Source organism: Notolabrus celidotus, chromosome 10 (genome assembly GCF_009762535.1).
Source record: "Notolabrus celidotus isolate fNotCel1 chromosome 10, fNotCel1.pri, whole genome shotgun sequence".
NCBI lineage: Eukaryota > Metazoa > Chordata > Actinopteri > Labriformes > Labridae > Notolabrus > Notolabrus celidotus.
In genome coordinates, this window is record NC_048281.1 from 32,116,433 (window position 1) to 32,137,835 (window position 21,403).

General features: G+C 41.2%; 1 protein-coding gene across 2 annotated transcripts in view; it reads left to right on the plus strand.

The window, feature by feature from the left end:
- The window catches only part of zmym2 (zinc finger, MYM-type 2), a 46,423-nt gene extending 25,125 nt beyond the window's left edge, over positions 1-21,298 (plus strand). For both annotated transcript variants that reach the window (XM_034694769.1, XM_034694770.1), the window contains 18 exons: positions 1,710-1,860; positions 2,327-2,442; positions 6,143-6,268; positions 6,722-6,872; positions 7,114-7,286; positions 7,373-7,538; positions 7,930-7,958; positions 8,133-8,274; positions 9,494-9,615; positions 9,752-9,902; positions 10,026-10,439; positions 11,046-11,161; positions 11,503-11,695; positions 11,780-11,922; positions 14,423-14,537; positions 16,170-16,412; positions 16,801-16,945; positions 18,373-21,298. In XM_034694769.1, coding sequence (XP_034550660.1) covers positions 1,710-1,860; positions 2,327-2,442; positions 6,143-6,268; positions 6,722-6,872; positions 7,114-7,286; positions 7,373-7,538; positions 7,930-7,958; positions 8,133-8,274; positions 9,494-9,615; positions 9,752-9,902; positions 10,026-10,439; positions 11,046-11,161; positions 11,503-11,695; positions 11,780-11,922; positions 14,423-14,537; positions 16,170-16,412; positions 16,801-16,945; positions 18,373-18,604 — 2,928 coding nt within the window. In that variant the 3' untranslated portion in view covers positions 18,605-21,298. The remainder of the gene's footprint in view (positions 1-1,709; positions 1,861-2,326; positions 2,443-6,142; positions 6,269-6,721; positions 6,873-7,113; positions 7,287-7,372; positions 7,539-7,929; positions 7,959-8,132; positions 8,275-9,493; positions 9,616-9,751; positions 9,903-10,025; positions 10,440-11,045; positions 11,162-11,502; positions 11,696-11,779; positions 11,923-14,422; positions 14,538-16,169; positions 16,413-16,800; positions 16,946-18,372) is intronic.
- Positions 21,299-21,403: the final 105 nt, after the last annotated feature.

Sequence of the window (21,403 nt, forward strand, 5' to 3'; positions counted from 1 at the left end):
CCATCTGTTATCATAGAGGAGGCATGTTTTATTACCGACACTGCAACTAGTCACCAATGTCTTGAAACGAAGATCTGTTTCTCTTCTAATCCCTTTTTTGTTTTTACCCACTGACTTACTACTAAACTGTGTTGCTGTTCAATATTTGCCAAATATTAGAGGGTGGAATTGTATTAGTTGCTTGGTAACAGCAGCTCAATGAACACGCCGGTAATAAGTGAGAAGAAAAGCTGTCTCCGTTTAGTGTTGAGAAATTTAAAAGGAAGGCAGACTCATCAGGGATGCTCCTGTTTCTCATTCCTCTACTGTGTCCTTTTATATCACATGCTCTGCTCTAAAGTGAGTACAAGTGTCCTTAAACAAACTATAGGGATGGGACCAAGCGGCAACCTCCGGTCTTAAAATATGAAGCCCATGTGGAGGTGCTAAAAACTGCAGTTGAGTTGAGTGTCCACTAGAGGCTAGCTGCAGAAACACAGGAAACCACATACACACCCATTCAAAGGAGATGATCTTTACTGTAGAAATAAACATGTTTACAGCCTGGTTCAAAAAACAGTTTAGATCTGAAGAGCTCATTTCTCTATCAGCACACACTGTACGGGGGGAATTATTTTATAACTAGTTATTTTTAAAGATATTAAACTCACAAGTTTTGCCGAAATAAGGGCATGACTGACTTGATTGACAGGTGGGAACGCTGTAGCTGTTAGCAAAAGGGCTCAAAGCCCGCCTCTTTACCTCACACTAGCTCAGATGAAGTTAGGTTGAATTCTGCATTTTCAATATGGCACCAGCTGACGATCGACTTCAAAGCAACGCTTCAGGAACAGATGGGTGACATTGTTTTCCCTGGTTCCTCTTTGTTATACTGTATTCCCGCCAGACTGTGGATACAGACCGTCTTAAAGCTGGTTGCTAACCGCTGAAGAAGAGTAACAGAAGAAGAAGAAGAAAACATTGCAGACAGGCACTGGAAATACTGAGCATGGCTGAAAAATGTAAACATACCCGCCACGCTGCTGCGTCACAGAAACAGACATGAAGGTTGAGATGGACGCTGCCAGTGCCCACTACTAGCAGTACCTCGGCCACCTTGTCCCGGCGCTTGATTACAAAATCACCAAATAGATGCCAGTGATTATTCAATAGTATTTCAGCTTGAAATGCCCATCCCTAGTCAACTATCAGTTCATCTAAGAAACTACTGTATGTAGGAGAGGGGAGGCAAATGATATGTTATGCACCTCTCTGTAATAACTCAATGCATTCATGAGTACTGGTTGAGCCAGATTTTAGACATTTCTTGTGGCGGCGTTCTTTCTCGCTGTTTGAAGTCAGGCCAGAAGTTTTCTGATGATCATATGAAACAAACACACAAACAACCTTTCATCCAAAACATGACCTTGATGGAGATAATATCAAGAAAATCCAGATGAATCTGCTGCTTACTCCCCGTCTAGTTCCCCTCTCAGTTCATAGTATTCTTCTTCCTCCTCTGCATGCTTGGATTTTATTTCACCACGGTGCTGTCAGTGAATTCATCACTAGAGGTGTGTTATAAAAGCTCTGTGTTGGAGATTTTGAGGCATTAAGATGAGCTGAAATCAACATTTTTAACAGTTTACCTTCATCCTTATAAAATCTCATGCATTTGCAGAGCTTTGAGTTAGCTGTTGTTTGAATGTGATGTTTCTGCTCTCTCCCAGGCCAACAGTAAACTCGCCAGCTGCACGACTTGTAAAACGCTGATAAAGACGGGCGAGGTGCTGCACAGCATCGGATCGGGCGGCACCATGGGCTCCTACTGCTCCGTCAACTGCATGAACAAGGGCAAGCTGACCTCCAGCTCCTTCGTCAGTGAGTAACCGGACGCGAAACAAAGCTGCAAACTTTCCTGTTCATCCTAAATGTAGATTTTACTCTGACCTTTTACAAAGTGAGACGTTTTGTAAACCAGACTAAGACCTACAGATAAAGTTCTGCACAACTCTCAGAAGAAATGAGCAGCACAATAATGTTCTGAAGGCTGTGAGCAGAAACATTATCAGGATTTATCATTGGAAGATCTGTGGAGCCTCCAGTTTGTTCCCAGAATTAATTGATTTCCGTCTCTGGATATATTAAAGTTTGTTTGTTTGTAAGTTCTGAAAATTGATAACGTGCTCGACTAAACATCAGGGACATGTATATCAATCACACTTTCTCTGGAGTTATTAACTTGTTCATTCGCTGAGAATTTCAAATATTCATCCCATGACAACATCACATGTTAACCTGTGTAAACTGATTTATGTAACCTCTTTAATTGTTCCTGTGTGTGCAGACACAGAGCCCACGTGTCACTTCTGCAAGAGGAACTCATTACCGCAGTACCAGGCCACGCTGCCAGAGGGAAACATCCTCAACTTCTGCAGCTCGCAGTGTGTCACCAAGTTCCAGGTGAGGACGCAGGCTGCACAGCAGGTCCCAGTTTCACTGTTACAGCAGTGCGAGCATTTACAACAAACAAGTCAGACAAATAATTTATGTGAACGGGTAATGCTTGATGAGTCATGCTTGAAAATGCTTTCACAACATTTGGATGCAACAAGATGAAGCTCAAGCTAGCTCTCATCTTCTCTCAGACTAATTTAGTGTTGAAAACAAAGTGTCTTTCAAGAGGGATATGTTGTATAAAACCTGAAGAACAGCAGGCAGACCAAAAGCTGAGAGTTGAAGCTAATATCCATTATTTTACAACTTTGTTAGTCACATTTTTGGGGGCTTTTATGTCTTTGAAGAGAGGATAGGACAGTGGATAGAGCAGGAAACTTGGAGAGACAGTGGGGGATGACTTGAGTAAAGACCTGCAGGTTCATTTCCAACGTGCAACTTAACCACAAGGCAAAAGTGGCACTCCCTGTATGCACTCTTTGATATTTGTTCATTTAATAATTGAACACTTTTATTCCTACATCCCATATATTTCCCATCATGCTGGGCAAGTGAGGATTCTCATGTAATTTCATACCAGAGGACACAACAGTTGGTCCTTTACAAAACAGCATTTTACAGAAGAAGTCGTCTGGTGCATTATTTCTTCTTCCAAGTAATACTAAATAATAATAAAAGCATGCATACATTCTAATCTCCTGCAGTAAATACTTGATTTAATTGGCTCAGAATAACATCCAGTTCGATATTTGGAGCCCTCTGTAATGAGAAGTTGTGTAAAGTGGACCCCCCCGTGTCCCGATGTCTCCACAATTAAGTAAAAGCAGAATGTGACGAAACCTGATTAGAATGAATGTCAGAGTCTTGAAAATGAAACCCTCATTAACCTTTAATGACCCGATTAGCATTTTAACACCATGTTGCATAAATTTACACTTTAATGGAAACTAAATGATCCTGATCAACTTGAATGCACCGTCGTTCATCGTGCAGAGAATGTAGAACACCACCCAGGAGACGTTTAGAGGCATGGAGAAATTATTATTATAATTACTATTGTATTAATTATTCATTTTGATTGATTGAAATGTTAATTTTTAACATGTTAGATAAGGAAAATGATCACACATGTGCAGCCAGACATTAAAAACTGAAGGTAATAACAGGAAGACTTTATGATTTGGTTTTCATATCCGAAAATAAGTGGGACAACTTCATTTATCCCAACTCTTCTCTATAATTTAATATTAGTTACTTAGCTTCTTCATTGATTTTAAGTATGCCTACACAATACTTGATTTCACTCAGACTTGTTCAATATATTATAAAAAATACCCAATAATTTTTGCAGGACATTCCCTCATCACAAAATGATAAATAGTACATATAAATAAATAAATATAAAATTATGAATTAATGTTTAAATAAATAAATAGTATAATGTAATAAAAAAGATCAATATTATAATGTAATAACATAAATAAATATTATAATGTAATAAAATAAATAAATATTATAATGTAATAAAATAAATAAATATTGAATTATAAATTAATGTTTAAATAAATATTATAATGTAATAAAAAAGATCAATATTATAATGTAATAACATAAATAAATATTATAATGTAATAAAATCAATAAATAAATATAATGTTTATAAAATAATTAAATATTATAATGTAATAAATAAGTACATTTTATAAAATTTTGGATTATAATAAATACACATATTTTTATTGTTTATTAAATAACACTTATTCATATTAAATAAATATACATTTGTATTATAATAATTTGTATTATTTGTATTGTATTGATTTATCTCAATCTAAATATAAATTCTTGTGTTTAAGCTTTAATCCTGCATATGGAACGGATAGGAGAGGATTAGTTGGTTGTAGGGTTGCAAAGGGGTGGAAAATTTCTGGTAAATTTCCATGGGAAGTTAAGCTGGGGAATTTTGGAAATATTCCAAATTGGAAATTATGGGAATTTAAAGGAAAAGTATCATATCCACGCATAAATATTTGTTTTGTTCTAAGCAGACATCCATCCAAAATAATACAATTTAAACAGATTTACTTGTAAGTAGAACTTTATCAAGTGTTAAATATTTTATTGAACAATCAATTATTATTTAATTGAAGAACAAAAACATGAATGTTGAGTTAAATATTACTCATCCCCCAGACTCAACCCATTCAAAAAATAACAAAAATGCAATACCAAAAAAGTCCCATTCAAAATGTTAAATTAAGAGCCACTCTCCCTCCAAACAAGTACCATTCAAAATGTTAAATTAAAAGAGCCGCTCTCCCTCCAACAAAGTCCCATTCAAAATGTTAAATTAAAAGAGCCCCTCTCCCTCCAAACAAGTACCATTCAAAATGTTAAATTAAAAGAGACCCTCTCCCTCCAACAAAGTCCCATTCAAAATGTTAAATTAAAAGAGCCCCTCTCCCTCCAACAAAGTCCCATTCAAAATGTTAAATTAAAAGAGCCCCTCTCCCTCCATAAAAGTCCCATTCAAAATGTTAAATTAAAAGAGCCCCTCTACCTCCAACAAAGTCCCATTCAAAATGTTAAATTAAAAGTGCCCCTCTCCCTCCAAACAAGTACCATTCAAAATGTTAAATTAAAAGAGCCGCTCGCCCTCCAACAAAGTCCCATTCAAAATGTTAAATTAAAAGAGACCCTCTCCCTCCAACAAAGTCCCATTCAAAATGTTAAATTAAAAGTGCCCCTCTCCCTCCAACAAAGTCCCATTCAAAATGTTAAATTAAAAGTGCCTCTCTCCCTCCAACAAAGTCCCATTCAAAATGTTAAATAAAAAGAGCCCCTCTCCCTCCAAAAAAGTCCCATTCAAAATGTTAAATTAAAAGTGCCCCTCTCCCTCCAACAAAGTCCCATTCAAAATGTTAAATTAAAAGTGCCCCTCTCCCTCCAACAAAGTCCCATTCAAAATGTTAAATTAAAAGTGCCTCTCTCCCTCCAACAAAGTCCCATTCAAAATGTTAAATTAAAAGTGCCCCTCTCCCTCCAACAAAGTCCCATTCAAAATGTTAAATTAAAAGTGCCCCTCTCCCTCCAACAAAGTCCCATTCAAAATGTTAAATTAAAAGTGCCCCTCTCCCTCCAACAAAGTCCCATTCAAAATGTTAAATTAAAAGTGCCTCTCTCCCTCCAACAAAGTCCCATTCAAAATGTTAAATTAAAAGTGCCCCTCTCCCTCCAACAAAGTCCCATTCAAAATGTTAAATTAAAAGTGCCCCTCTCCCTCCAACAAAGTCCCATTCAAAATGTTAAATTAAAAGAGGCCCTCTCCCTCCAACAAAGTCCCATTCAAAATGTTAAATTAAAAGTGCATGTAGGGGGCGTGGTCTCAATAGCCCTGCAGTAAGCAGTGTGCTATGTGCATGTGATTGAGGAATAGCATATACATTCAACTGTACTTGAATGAAATCTGGTTGTTTTAGTCAGGATTATGCTAAAATATATTTTCCCCAACTATATTTAAGTTCCCTATTAAGAGCCAACCTTCAATTTAGTAAATTCCTGAATTATTCCTGTTTATTTCCATGGAAAGTTTCCAACTTTGAAAATTCCTGGAATTATGCAACCCTAGTCGGTTGTGTTGTTTATGAATCAGCTGCATGTCATCATGATATTTCAGTATCTCCTTCTTTCTGTCCTCTTTTCTCAGAACGCTACTTTCCAAACGACCACAAACGGACAGACGCCGCTCTCCACCACTAACGACACCGTCCAGCTGAAATGTAACTACTGCCGAGGAACGTTCAGCCTGAAGCCCGAAGTCCTGGACTGGGAGGTGAGACCATCCTGAGGACTAGTCTCCTTACTTTAAACAGATAGGTCTGTTTTTAGAGTTTACCAGAGTCGTTCATCAACATGAGTCAAGTCATGGGCTGATTTTAAAAGCTGATAACATTTTTAGACTCTGTTTTAAAACCCTAAAATGTTAAATTTTATAAACTTGATAAGAAATGTCATATTTTTCTAATTTTTGGAAGTCATTCTGATACTTTTCTCAGCCTAATTAAAGCACTTTGATGTGGTGTTTATATCAAATTGCCTCGACCTTCCCTTCCTCTCTCTCAAATGTTGAATTCAGGGTCAAATTTCCACGTGGGATCAATTAAATACTTCTGATTCTGAATGTTGAACACTTTGCCGCACAAACCATGGCTTCTGCAAAATCCAGATCTTAGTAAATGGAAGTATTGTGTCAGTTTGAATGCATATATCTATCTGTGTGTTTCAGGATAAGGTGTATCAGTTCTGTAGTAAGGCATGCTGTGAGGACTACAAGAAGCTGCACTGCATCGTCACGTTCTGCGAGTACTGTCAAGAGGAGAAGACGCTACACGAGACGGTCAAGTTCTCTGGAGTCAAGAGACCTTTCTGCAGCGAAGGTGCTAATCTCACATCTCTCCTCTGGGACTCCATAAATCTGAGCAATTTTCTTTAGAGGTCTGAAGTAGTCCGCTGAAATGGTTATACTCGTCTGTGATTGGCTGCTCATTTAAAGGTGCTTCTTCAAGGACACCTTTGGTCCAGATGAGTGATTTCTAGTTTATCTGTCCCTTCACTGCTTTACTTTTTCATCTTTTCTAACTTCTCTTTGTGTGTTTTGTTTGTTTTTTTTCTTACCAGGTTGTAAGCTGCTCTATAAGCAGGATTTTATCAAGCGTTTGGGTCTCAAGTGTGTCAGCTGTAACCACTGTAATCAGCTCTGTAAGAGGACTGTGACCAAGCAGCTCGGCGGCATGACTCGGGACTTCTGCAGCGAGACCTGTGGGAAAAAATTCCACGACTGGTACTACAAGGTCTGCTCGAAATGAAAATATTTGAAGATTTATGCATACCAAGGGCCACTACAGTGTTCTGAAACTGTTCCTCTTGTGGCCACTAGGCGGCGAGATGTGACTGCTGTAAGGTGCAGGGGAACCTGACGGAGTCTGTGATGTGGAGAATGGAGATGAAGCAGTTCTGTGACCAGGACTGTCTACTGAAGTTCTACTGCCAGCAGAACGAGCCCATCATGGTCACACAGAAAGGCCCTGAAAACACAACCATAGGTACAAACTGTGTGTGTTTGTGTGTGTGTGTGTGTGTGTGTGTGTGTGTGTGTGTGTGTGTGTGTGTGTGTGTGTGTGTGTGTGTGTGTGTGTGTGTGTGTGTGTGTGTGTGTGTGTGTGTGTGTGTGTGTGTGTGTGTGCATGTTTGTGTGTGCATGTTTGTGTGTGAACTACAAGTTTCCTTTTAAATTCACTGTAAAAGCACACGCCGTCTATTCCATGAGCTGGAAAATGCTTAGTTTGGGTCAAGTGTTAGGGGAGGAATCTACATTATTTATGTACATTTTTTGGCATCACATTGATGTAAAATAAATTGTGCATGACTGTTTCTGTTAAACTAAAGAACCCTTTATGGTAAGAAGATTTAATGCATCTCATTTTCCTTTGACAGGATATGAAATGCAGGGGGCCAAACTCGGGGTGAGTAAGACTCTGGAAAGGTCTCAGTATAAAGAAGTCTGCTTCAGGCTCCTACTACATATTTAAAACATTTAAAATGTCTGTTTCTGTTGAGTCTCTGGTTGTGATGTTGGATCAGAGGCTGCAGTTTGCTTTAATTCTAAACATTCAGGGGTTTTCTATGTTCTGTTGCAGTTGGTGAATCAGGGTACGGTGGCGTACTCCGGAGGAGGTTTGATGAGAGACGTTAAGAACAAAGCTGTGCTCTGCAAGCCGCTCACCCTGACCAAGGCGACCTACTGCAAACCACACATGCAGAGCAAACTTTTACAGACAGGTACACACACAAACTCTCATTAGGCCGCAGTTCAGTACATGTGATGATGATGCAGCAGTGTAGGTAACATTTGTGTCATTTACCTCAAAATAAGCTTTGATTATTCCTCAAAGACCTGGACAGCTGCCAGTGTCTACTTGTTCTTAAATGTTGGATAACTTTTGAACCGCTTATCGTATCAACAAGCTTTAAAAATTCAGTTACAGCAGACATTCTCAGCTTTCCATTGATACCACATTTGTCTCATTCAGCATATTCAAAATAAATTCAGGAGAGTCTGGCACCCCCAAAAATGGTTTAGGTCTTTAAGGGTTAAGGGCTTATTAGACATATCTCATTCTACAAACACTGACGTAGTGTCACCTAGAAAACAGAAACGACAGATATGGATTGACATATTTGTTGTGTTCTGCGATAGATTGGACCTTAGGCACTTGCTGTTGGTCTAAGAATAGTTGGACAACATTTAGTGTCTAACCCAGGACTTCCAACAGATCCATCTCCGGTCCATCTCTGATCCGCTGCAGTCTGGCTCCATGCTCTCTCGTCCAAGCAGGACAGCTTAAGTCGTGTGACTGAGGTTTTAATCACTGCATTAATGAATATCTGACTCCCCTCCTCATCCATGTTGTCTTTATCGGCCTCTGAAAACCTCTGACTTGACTCTTGGTGCCTGACTTCCTGTCCTGCTCCATCTGCTCTGTTGAGATTGATGCGTCGTGCTTCGGCATCTGGAAAAATAGAAGTCTTGTGTATCTGATCCAGAGGACTCCGACCTGCTGGATCAGAGTCTCCGGATCAAAGCAGATCCAGTGGAAGTTAACACATTGACTGGAATGGAAACCTTTTAGATCCGGTGCTGTGACGGATCAGTGACGGACTGGACACCGATCTAGTGGAACTTGGCCATAAGATTTCATGTTTGCAGCAGGATTCCATGAGCTTAGCAAACCTGGCTGACCCTGCTACGCTGACAAGCATGCAGAATACAATTAAACTCATTCTACTGACCAAAATATGAAGTCTTATATTTTATTGACACTTTAAATTAAAAAAAATCACACTATAGAGGAGAAAATCTGGTAACTGGGAAGTGATGCAGGAAAGGCATATGTTTTTTACCAGGTAGATCTGGAGGTTGAATGTCTTCCTGCTGCTCATCTTTCACTCCACCGCTCAGTACTTCATGTTTTTAATCTTATAATCTTTGTGTTCACAGACGTAAACGATGGTGTGAAGAGAGAGTATGTTCCTGTACCCATACCTGTGCCTGTCTTCATCCCTGTGCCCATGAATATGTATTCCCAGCTCACGCCCACTCCAGTCTCTCTGCCTTTACCGGTGAGTCTTTAGCTCCTGAACATTATCCCTGTTAAAACTTGTAAAGGTGTTCATGTAAATCAGTGAAACTCAAAATGTAGCCCCAGCAAAGTGAGGATGAAGGACTAATCAGAGTTCTCCTGTCCTGTGTGCCCAGGTTCCTGTGCCTGTGTTCTTGCCCACAACGCTGCAGGGAGCGGAGGAGATTGTCCAGGCCATCAACGATCTGAAAAACAAGGAGCCCTCTGAATCTGAGGAGGCTGACCTGATCTCCACAGCTGAGGTGATCTCAGAGGACCAGAAACCAGGTACAGTGAGGGTTCTTTACCTGAACTGAAGCATGGATACAGAGTTTGTTTTATGTTTCCCTAAAGTGCCTCCAATCTAACAGATTCAAATGACGATGATGATGATGACCTTGTTTGTACCAGATGTGAAGGCCGTGAAGGTGAAAGTGAAGAGAGAGCGAGGAGAGGACGAGGCCTCTGCCAGCAGCAGCTCTGCAGGAGGGAAGGAGGTTAAAAAGGAGAAGACAGAGAAGACGGAGAAGAGTAATAAGCAGGAGAAGAGAGAAAAGAAGGACAAGATGGAGGACAACAAGGACGAGGAGGAGGAGGAGGATGACAACAAGGAGGAGGAGGAGGATGACAACAAGGAGGAGGAGGACAAGATGGAGGACAACAAGGAGGGGGAGGAGGAGGATGACAACAGGGAGGAGGAGGAGGAGGAAGACAAGATGGAGGACAACAAGGAGGATGACAACAGGGAGGAGGCGGAGGAGGAGGAGGAGGAGGAGGATGAGAAGTACGACCCTGACTTGGACCTTGAGGCAGACTTCCCTCAAGGTAAAGACCTGCTGAAAATGAATTGATAGATGTGTTGATGTGAGGAATGTCTTTAATTTTTACTCCGCATTTCAAAAATTTGATCCAAGAGCAACAATTACAAACGTAGCTTCCCATTTCGTCATTTTATAAGCAACACAAATGTCCCCTACAGGTCCAATATCTGACTCCTGCTGCCTCTCCTTTCAGACCTCTAAATATTGTACTTGTATCTCTGTATTTCATATTTGATTCCTGCAAGATTGAAGCAACAACAATGTCCCTGAAGTCACCAGCGCTCACTCTCTCTTTCTGCCTGTGTGTGCATCTATTCAATCTGCTCTTATGTAATATCCGACCACGTGGCTTTGTTTTCGATGGATCAGTACAGTAACTCAGATTAAAATTCTTCCCTCTAGTTATTTCTGGACCTGCTGTCATCTCCTGTCAGGGGAGAGGGTTGAATCTTTGGCACACTGTTCAGAGAGGGAGTGTTTAAGTCATTAGCCATGCCAGGAATAAGAAACACTGCATATTATTGATTTAGTCCTGACCTGATGTATTTCAATGCTGAGCTTTCTTTATATTACAACAAAATAACTGAACACTCATGGTGCCGTGTCTCAGCCTCGGACCCGGCTCCAGTCCTGGAGGGAATGGAGGAGGACTTGGGTTTCTCTCTACCTCCTGTTCTGGCGGAGGAGAAGGAGGAGTCAGCGCCTCGACCGCAGCCCAAGAGACAAGTATGCAAAGTAGACTGTATTACATACAGTGTTAATTTGACTTCTGTGGTTTAAAACTACTACAGAAGCTCAGGAAGTAAATATAGTTGATGTTAGGAAACCTCAATTGAACAATGTGATGTCAAGGCAGTACATTACCTCTGTTGGGTTATACCCTTGAAGGTGAAAGTTGCTGCTAAAAGATGACATCAGAAATAAACACGTTTAGTGGTTACAGATAGTGTTATCTTCATAGACTGGGTTGTAATCCTCTGTCATCTCTAGTTTTGCAGAAAGTTGCTGTTGTTTTAGTGGATATGTTGGTTTTGCAGCCTTTCCTAACTGCTGTGTTTGTGTTGCAGGGAAACAAGAAGCAGGCGGTGGAGGAGAGCTCAGATCTCCCCTCGTCCTCTTCGTCTGATCCATCAGGAAAACCCTCAGAAGGACGGTCGCTCCCTCTCAAAGCTCGATACGGCATCCACGCCTGGAAACGCTGGGCGATGTCTGCTTCTGACAAATCAACTGACACCAAAGTAAAAGACCGCTCAAAGCCAGGTGAGCTACACTTAATCATTAACCACCTCGTGAAGTCACACAGGGAGGGTTTCTTAACAGAAATCTGTGTTTTCGTCCCTGCAGCTCGGTCGAAAAGCAACCTGCTGTCGCTGAGTTCCAAGGAGCTGGATGAGGCTCTGTCTCGGTTCGTCAGGGAGGTCTGCCGGCCCAACGGGGAGCGCTACTCTCCAGACAGCATCCTCTACCTCTGTCTGGGGATTCAGCAGGTTGGTTCCAAGCCAGATACTTAAACACCACCTTTTAGCCTCTCTGCACCACAGAATCAGGATTCTAAATCAAGTGTGTGAGCAATTTTTTGAAGCGTGCATCGGCTGTGCACGCTTCAGTAACCACTGTTTCTCCTCAGCTGTTGAGTTTAACTTCTAAAGATGATCCACGTTCTTCATTTCAATGCAGGAAACTGGCTGCTCTCCTAATATCACCTTATGTTGTTTTACCCTACAGATAGATTAACCACAGCCTGTAATTGTGACTTCTTACTCATAAAATTAAAACTTTATTGTCCTAAGAATACATGTTTTTTTTCTTGCTGTATTCTGACTTAATTCTCCTAAATTTAGAATCTTTATTCTCAACATGCACATTTTTGTTCTTCCTTAAAGGTGACATATCATTCCCTTCTTCAACCATTTAATACAGTCCCCTGTTGTCTAAATGAAACATCCTTGCCATGTTTCAGTCAAAATATGATATAAATCAAGCTCCAGAGGAGGTTTTGGACCAGCTCTAAACACCCTTTCTAAAAACAGTACATTTTGATGTGTGACCGTCTGATTGTGTGTGATCAGACTCAGGTGGACCACTAATTAAGGACTGGGGGGGCTTATTTCACATTTTGTGACTGAGTTAATCATCTAGACACCCACGTGTATGTGCAAAATACTGAAAAGGTTGTTATTTCATGATGTGTCCCCTTTAAAGTGGCTCTAATCCTTTATCATAGTTCTGCCTTTAAAGCTGGGGTTGGCAGTCTCGGAAAACCAGCATGAATTTGAATTTAGCATTTCCTCAGGACTCCGTCTAACCCCTCCCCTCCTCCCTCAGAGCTCCTCCAAAACGACGCCGCTGACTTGCGACCATATGATGGTGACTGATTCAAAACCGGTCCTCATCAAAACATTATCATAGTGAAAGTTAAAAACACAAACAAACATGGCTGCTGTTAGCACTCACAACTATCATTCTAGCATTATCCAGTCATGGTGACACGATATCAGGAGAAAAGTTATAACACATATATAACACTGTAACAGCTCTACTGTTTGTTAAATCTGTTCAGTGTAGATGTTCTTAATTCCTACAGTGTTGACGGTCAGTGAAGGCACCAGGAGAGGTGTAGAGAGTGTGAGCTGGAGAGAGGAGAGACAAGAGGAGAAGTTCTTCATTCATTCAAACATTGATTGTTGTTTTGTTGGTTGGCGTGATCATGGCCGACAGTGACCGGTTATTAAAACTAAACGTGTTCACGAATCGGCTCGTCATAGCTACAGCGTCCGGACGGACGCTACAGTACATCTACATTTCTGTAGGACTTACTGAATGTCATTCATTCTTCTGCTTGTCAGAGCCCCTGTGGTGAGAGCTTTTTAGACTCTGATCCGGACTACAGTCCTGAGCAAAGCACCTCATCGGGTCAGAGGGGACAGGCCCGAGGTTGAGCGAGAGGGGCAGTAAATAGAGTCAGGGGAAGCAGAGGCAGGAGACGGAGAGTGCACGCCGGGGAAATGTACGCTCAGGAGGCGGGCAGAACGGCAGGATAGGATTTGAATGGTTTAAAACTTTGGCACCCAAAAAACGGTGATTGGTTGGTGTTTTCTCAGGTTTACTCCGGCTGTGGATAGCAGCTTTTTTTGGTTCTTTTATGAACACATCATGTATTGATTACCATCAGGACATAAAGATCATTTTAACCACTATAACAAAAAGTGTATCTAAATCTGATTACCAACCCCAGCTTTAACAGCACTAAGGTAACAAAAAACCCCAAATACATTTCTGGTCAATCAAAAAGGAAAACTATCAAATGTCCCAATATTATAATAAAACATTCCCATGTAATCAGGGAAATTAAAATATGCCAGCTGACTTCCTTTGTCCTGGTAAATTTCCATCCTGGGTCATAAAGGAGGTGGGAACTAAAAAGCAGGGGGAGTGTTCCCAGTGGGACACATATTACTAGTGCACCGTCTTCCTGTTTGCTCTCACATGTGAGCAGCAGCAGCAGGAGCAGCAGCATGGCTACAGAAAGAAACCCTGCATGGTCTGAAGCCTTCTGGACTTTTCAGACGAAGAAATGTAAGATTATCTTTAAACATTTAAAAGAACTGAGACGCCTTTTAAGATTTGAACTTTATATGTGACTTTTTATCTGTTGATTTGACTTTAAAGTCTGAAGATGTCTTGTAGAGTTTCAGGGCCTGCTCTCCTTCCCCTCCATTTTAGAAAGCTAATTAAGAAGCTAACTCTCTGTGACTCTGCAGAGGAGACTTTTAGTTTTTACTTTAATTAGAAACTTCTAACATGTTTTATATTCAGATGGTTTCCAGTGCAGAAGTTTGTGTCCACTGATTATACTCATTTGCTGTTCACATCCTGAAAGCAGTGATGATCTCTTTAATATGAGGACACTGAATGAATCAAACACAAACTGCTCTCTGGATTATTTTCACTTTAATCTAAAGTTGTGTTTTTATGTGTTTTTTGTAGCATCTTCATGCAAAAGGCCGGGAGGATGACCTCTTCAGTGATCCCTGCTATCAGCAGTTTGGAGAGGAGCTCAACAAAGTCCTGAAGGACTGGCAGCCCAGTGTGCTTCCTGATGGTGAGTGAAAGACCCTCAAACCTTTTTTATATCAAATATATCTTACTGCTTTTAATTAATGATTATAGAGTTAAAGATGCATGGATATTAAATGGCTTTCATTCAGTGGATGATTGTGTTGAAAGACTAAACTCTGGATGGTGCAGTTTTCAGGGTTGCACAGATTTTATCTGTTGTACTTTGCACCTTTGTGATTTTCTAGTCTCATTGTAGACAACTCTGATTAAAAATAACAGAAATATGTTTCTGCACTGTTTCTGTTTAAAGATAATTGACTGCAGCATGGGTTCGGCCTAGTGGTTAAATTGCGCGGCCATGTGGTGGGGGGCCTGGTTTAGATTCCGGCCTGCAGCCTCCTTCCTGCATGACACCCCCCCACTCTCTCTCCCGGGTTTCCAGCTCTGTCCGCTGTCTTCTTTAACCCTCCTGTTATGTTTTGTGTAATTTGACCTGTTTTAAAGTTAAAAAATCTAAAGAAAAATGTTAAGTATTTTTTCAGTATGAAACTTCTTCTGCCTGGCTTAATTAGCTTAATCAACATATAAAATAATTGATCAACATCACTTCATAAAAAAATAAAGAAAATAAAATTGACAAAAATCTAAGCCATGAAAAACCATTTTAATTATATGTAGGGCTTTTCAACGTGAAATGGGATTTGAGGGTTCTGACACACTGAATCATTAAGTATGCCTGGGTCAAATTGACCCAGGAACATTATTGCTGTCCCTAAGAATCAAACATAATAGGAGGTTTAATAGAGGTTTAAAACCAGCCATAATATAACTTTAAACAATAATAATAATAAAAATAATAATAAAAAGATATATGAGAATAATTGACTGGGTTTTTCGACCGTAAAATTGTGGTCAACTTTTTTTTTAGTTATTTTTTTGTTTAATAAAGTTTGGGTTCACCTTTTAATTTTTTTTATTTTAAAGCTATACCTTTGGGACTTTTTTGCCTTTTATTAGATAGGACAGCTGAAGACAGACCGGAAACATGGGGAGCAGAGAGTCGGGGAAGACATGCAGGAAATGGTCGCAGTTGAAAGTCAAACAAGCGACCTCTGTGACAAGGACTATAGCTTCTGTATGTGGGGCTCTTAGACCGCTAGGCCACCAGCACCCCAAACTGTGGGCAACAATATTGCAAAGTAATCAGGTTACTGCAAAACAAAAAATGCAAGTATAGAACAGAGGAATTAAATTCAGAGGTCTGAACAGGCCCGAGTAAAACAGAATCTCTCTCAGCTGCAGAGTTCACTCGTTTATTCAGTTTTAAAGACGTTTATTCTTCAGAGATGATAATCAGCTCTAAACTCACCTGGTGTGTCCGATGATTATAACTCTTTTTGCTGTTCACATTCTGATATGTTGTGATTGCACTTTTTATGATATGAGGACACTCACAGGTCAGATAAGAGTTCCAGATACTGAGTTTCAATCAATGCACTTAATATTTAATCTAAAGTAATAACAGAAGACTGAACTGCCGTGAGGATTTAGCACCTTTTTGAGTCACAACTAGAATAAATAACGTCACCAAAATCTGCAGAAACATCAACTGAAATCTGAGTCTCATGCATCTCTCTACACTCTTGTAATGTTGAAGTATTTCCCCTCCCTGCAGGCTCGCTGTGGGGTCGAGTGGAGGAGCAGAGTCTGTGGAGCAGCCGGCAGCTCGGGGAGCAAAGTCCCGCCGCTCTGCTGCGCTCTCTGGTTTACCTGAACACCAAATACTTCGGCCTGCGCACCGTGGAGCAGCACCTCCGCCTCTCCTTCGGCAACGTCTACGGCCCCGACACCGTCCTCCCCGACAGCAAGGAGACCACCGTCTGCATCCGCGTGCCTTCCATCTCTCAGGATCACAATGGTAAGGAGGGAGTCACTCACATCATGGGACTTTATCCCTCTGACCTGCACCGTAATCCTGTGGTGATCTTTGAAGTGGAGAGGAAATGTGACTCTTTACATCAGATTCTTTATTTGCATTTGTTGAAATATTTCAGATTTAAGAAAGTTATAGTACTACTTCAGGGATTTCAATAGGTTAATAACCTTGGAGTTAAAATTTGTAAAAGAAAAGAAACATGTTTATTATGGGAATATAAGATTTTTACATAAACCACATGCTGGATTATTTGTCTCAGGATCTATCAGAATCTAGAAATGCTTTAATCTGCACACAAGTTGAGTTTCTGCAGATGCCTTTCTCATCCTCTGAGTTTATTAAAGTTTCAAACGCACTTTTATCTCTTTAGTTCAAACAGAGTCGAGGAAGAGGAAGCGTAAATCGGAGGACGAGGATCAAGACTTCGAACGAGACAAGGACTCAGGAGGCTCGTCGACGTGCTGCCCGGTCAAAAAGCACGAGTGTCACCTTTACGAACTCTACAGATCAAAGTGGTGCGTTCAATGTCTTTTACTGGATTAATAATTCAAGAGGGCTTCACACACTCTAGTGTCTCTCCACAGACTATAAATAAAGCTTTATGATAATTATCCTGAGGAGCAGAGAACAGTCGACCCTGCAGATACTCAGAGATACGATGGTTTACATCACTGATTTCAAACACAGATGGGATAAGAGAGAGGGGGGGAGCAGGGCTCTGTGAATCTAGGGGACAGGCTGCAGTTCTGGGTCTGTAAATAATAGTGGTCTCATGATCTATTGACATGAGAAAAAACAATGAACCTAGGAGAATGAAAGTTGTCGTTTTTAGTGATTTGCAAACTCCCAAAATATTCAATTTTACAAACACAAGAAAAACACAAACTTAGTAAGTTTGAAGTTTTACTTGATTATTTAGTCATCCATACAATCATATGCCCAGCCCACATGGGCTTATAAGACACCATACAGTCCAGGGTGAGAGAGCACAGCACGATCATTCATTGTAAGGAAACTGAGGGAGAAAATTATAACAGAATAAAAAATAAAAATGCACACTACTAAAAGACTTATCTTGTCGTCTTTCCAGGCTTTTGATGCTAAATTAGCAAGTTTAAACATTTCAAAATTAAACAACCATGAGAGAACCCATGATTCAAATAAATGTGCATCACCTCTAGAGAAAACCAGAAGCTATTCAAACTGATTTACCCGGGATAGACTTGAACAAGTGGAATGTTTGAAATGGATTTAGTCCAAAACCAACCAAAGAGCCTGTAGAGGATGATAAAGATAGAAAGTATTGGCTGCACCAGATTAATTAATCTGAAAAGTATTAGTTGTCCATCATAGTGTGTTAAAAGTCTAATTAACAGAGTGTTAAGGTGCATTTCGACCAAGAGTTCCAGGGTCTTTTAGCCCCCAGAACTACTTTACCCTGAACTAAAAGGTTCCTGTGCCCCCATTGTTGTCTGCGTTTCGACCTGCGTGAAGTCCCAGGTGGATTGTGCAAATCAGGGCAGTGACGTATGGAGTAAATCCACCAGACCAGTAGAGGGCAGTAAATTGGATTCATTGAATCCACCTGGGTCCACCGGTAAAGTCCCTCTGGTCAAAAAACGCCTTTAGTGTCTTCAGTGTCTGTTTTTCCTCCTCAGTGAAACTAAAGATGTTCATGTCTGAGTCCAGTGATTATAACTCATTGCTGTTCACATCCTGAACCACAGTGTTGATTATTTAAATATGAGGACTGAACGTTAAGACATCTCACAGTGCAGACGTTAATGACAAGAGATTAACACTTCTCTCTACCTCTTCTCCTCCTCTTGTTTCTCCTTTATTCTCTCTCTCCTTTATTTCTATCTGTGCACATCTTTACAATCCTTTATTCTCTCCTGCGATCTTCTCTTTCTGTTTTCTTTCCTCTCTCTCCTCCCTCCAGCCCGGCATCGCTGCGGGAGCGTCTCGATGTCTTCTACGTTCAGCCGGATCCGTCATGCAGTCCCGACGACCCTCTGTGGTTCAGCTCCACGCCGCTGGAGCGACGGATCCTGGAGAGCCTCCTCCCTCGAGTCCTCATGGTCAGAGACATCTATACAGACAAACCACACCTGGAGGAGGACGAGGAAGAGGAGGAGGAAGAGGACAGGGGGGATGCAGTTGGTGGAGAGTAGCAGCCTCAACAACAGCAGCTTTGGCTTTCACTAGAGCCTGAACAGAAGCAGTGCTCCTCCTCCTCCCCCCGTGTTATCGTCCGGTCCTTTCTCCCCTCCTCGCCGCATCCCCCGCCGTCTCCTCCTGGTGAGGAGCGTCCAGCACAGGGACGCTTTGAGAGTAGAGGATGAAGACGGAGGCGATGAAGAGCAACCAGAACTGTCGCTGATCCGAGAGATGTTTTTTTATCAGAAGAGGACGACGGCAACATTTGTGACCAAGCTGGGAATGAATGGATGAGGAGTGAGCGATGGAGGTGTAGTTTGTTCTCATCAGAAAACGTTAAATCAGGTAGAAACAGACTGCACAGATAAGGAGACGAGAAGAGGAGTTTCAAAACTTTAAAAAACACTGTCATGCTTTAACACACGACGCAGGAGCCGCAGGACGAGGAGAGGAGAGGAGGACGCTGTGTTCGCTGCCAGCTGGAAGGTCAAAATCTCATCTTTTAAGCAGCCCAGTGAAAACAAAGCTTCTAAAAGCGTCAGGTTCAAACTTTCATTCAACAGATGTACACCTTACCTTCCATAACTCCACTTCAACGTCTTTTAAATCAACCTGTTAGCCAAACACTGACAACATTTCAACATTTCTACTTTACAAACATTTAGCTCACTGAATTTCAGATTTAAAAGTTTGCACAGCCCATTTTTCCTCAGGTGGAAGTTGACCAGTTGAGTCTGTAGTTTGCAAAAAACAGTTTCAATGCAGGTAAGATGAAAACCCTTAAAATGCACCAGATAGCACAAGAACCGCAGCTCTCCAGAGAAGTCCAGTATGCACCTTTTTCTGATTCTGGGGAACTTTCAGCCACATGTTCTCCGTTATGCACCTGAATGCATCACGCAGGTATAGTTACATAGTAATCAGTTATCAGTTTAGTTTCATTGAAGCCTGCAGGACATAAAAGTTCAATCCTGGCGTCTCTTGTTGGCTCTGCCTGATTCGTAGGTCACATTTGCTTCCCTTTTGAACAGGCAGAAAACGTTTCTAGTGCATCACTGTTTTTGTTCATAGTTTAGTTTGTGGTATCTCTGATAGGCGCATAAATTCCCTGCATTAAATATGTGACAGTACAGATGGCACAGGAATGATATGCAAGGTCAGCTAACGATCGTCCAGCTCCTAAAGATGCTTTCAGTTTGTCGCCTCGTCTTTCTGCAGCCTCACAGATTGAATTTCTGCCTTCCCATGCCGCAGCCTCCTCCTCCTCCTCCTCTCCAGCCTGCTCTCTCACACATCCACACTCACCTGCGCTGCTTTCATTTCGCTCTTCCTCCGTCACACTGCTCTCAGGCGAAAACCTTTGCACCACAGGAGGACCTCTCCCAGCTCACACGGGCCCGGAGTCATGACAGTGACTCTGACGGACTTGAAAAAGGCAACCTAACCAACATGCTGCGTTTCTTTTTAAAGACACAAAGGGGAACCTTCATCCATGCAATGTAGCATTAAGTGCGTGCGAAACCCAGATTGGGTTGCTTTGACGTGTAAATATCTGACACACACAGAGGGGAGAGAACATCCACTGAAACCTTCATCTTGAAAGCCGCCTCCCGAGAAGCCTTTGTTTTTGTTTTTTAAAGACTGATTATTTATTTCTTTTGTATTAGTTCGACCGTGTCTTCTTCTTCTTCTTCCTCTTCTTCTTTGTCAGGTGGGATTTTTGATGTGTCCCGTTTCCCTCTCAGCCGTCACTCATCGTAAACCTGCTGCAGCCCCGCGCTCTCGCACCTTGTCCGTTAGATAGTCTGGTTTGGGGATCCTGCTAAACGTGAAGGACGGATGATTCAGACTTCAGACTGTTTTCCTTCCTACTTTTAAAACAGTGTTTTTTTTTCCACCATTGATTTTCCGTTGAACTCGGCGTGGATGAAGTTTAAAATGTCAGCACTGAGTTTATGAGTTCTGTGTTTCACTGCAAAGAAAACTGGTTCGTTATAGAAGTTGATGAACTTGTCTTTTTTTACTTTCATGGACTGAATCATGTTCTTTGAGTTTCACCACCTTGAACCTTTTTATGTGTCTGTGTTAAGCCCCATCTTTTTACCTGCATCGTTTTAGTTCAATCTTTCACATAAATGTAAGGTTTGTCATCAAGTTAACATGCTGTTTCCTCATCACACATTGAATCCATTCAAATAGGAATATAAAGCTACATTTGACCACAAACCGATCTATTTTTGCTCTAAATATAACCCACACCCTCCTCCAGAAGCAGAGTGTGACACTTCATGAACACAAACACGTTGTCTCTGCAGGATCCACGTCACTTTTATGCTGCAACAGAGCTGTTAATGGTTACTCTCTCTGGATCTGCAGCGCAAACATTTCAGGAACAGAGGTGGTGGATTTAGATTTAAAAAATCCAATCCTTTAAACTTGACTGAGGACGTTTTCAAACCCGACCCCCCCCGGATCAGAGGACTCTGTTGAACCCGGCTGATTTTTTTCTCCTGCTGGACTCAGAGGAGACCAAACCTCTCCCCGCAGGTTGCAGGTTTGGACCTACAGTAGTCGCTGTCGCGGGCTTTAAAGCCTAATGTGAATGTGCCTATCTGTATATACTGAAAGTGAGTGATTGTGACTCTGATGCTTTGTGTGGGCGGATCTGCTGATACGGTCGTGTTCAATAAATGGTTTCATTTTCTAAACGGAGTGATGCAGTTTCTTTACTCAGAAGGATTAAAATAATTGATTTAACCCTCCTGTTCTGTTCATTTCTTAAGGACAGCAATAATGTTCCTGGGTCAGTTTGA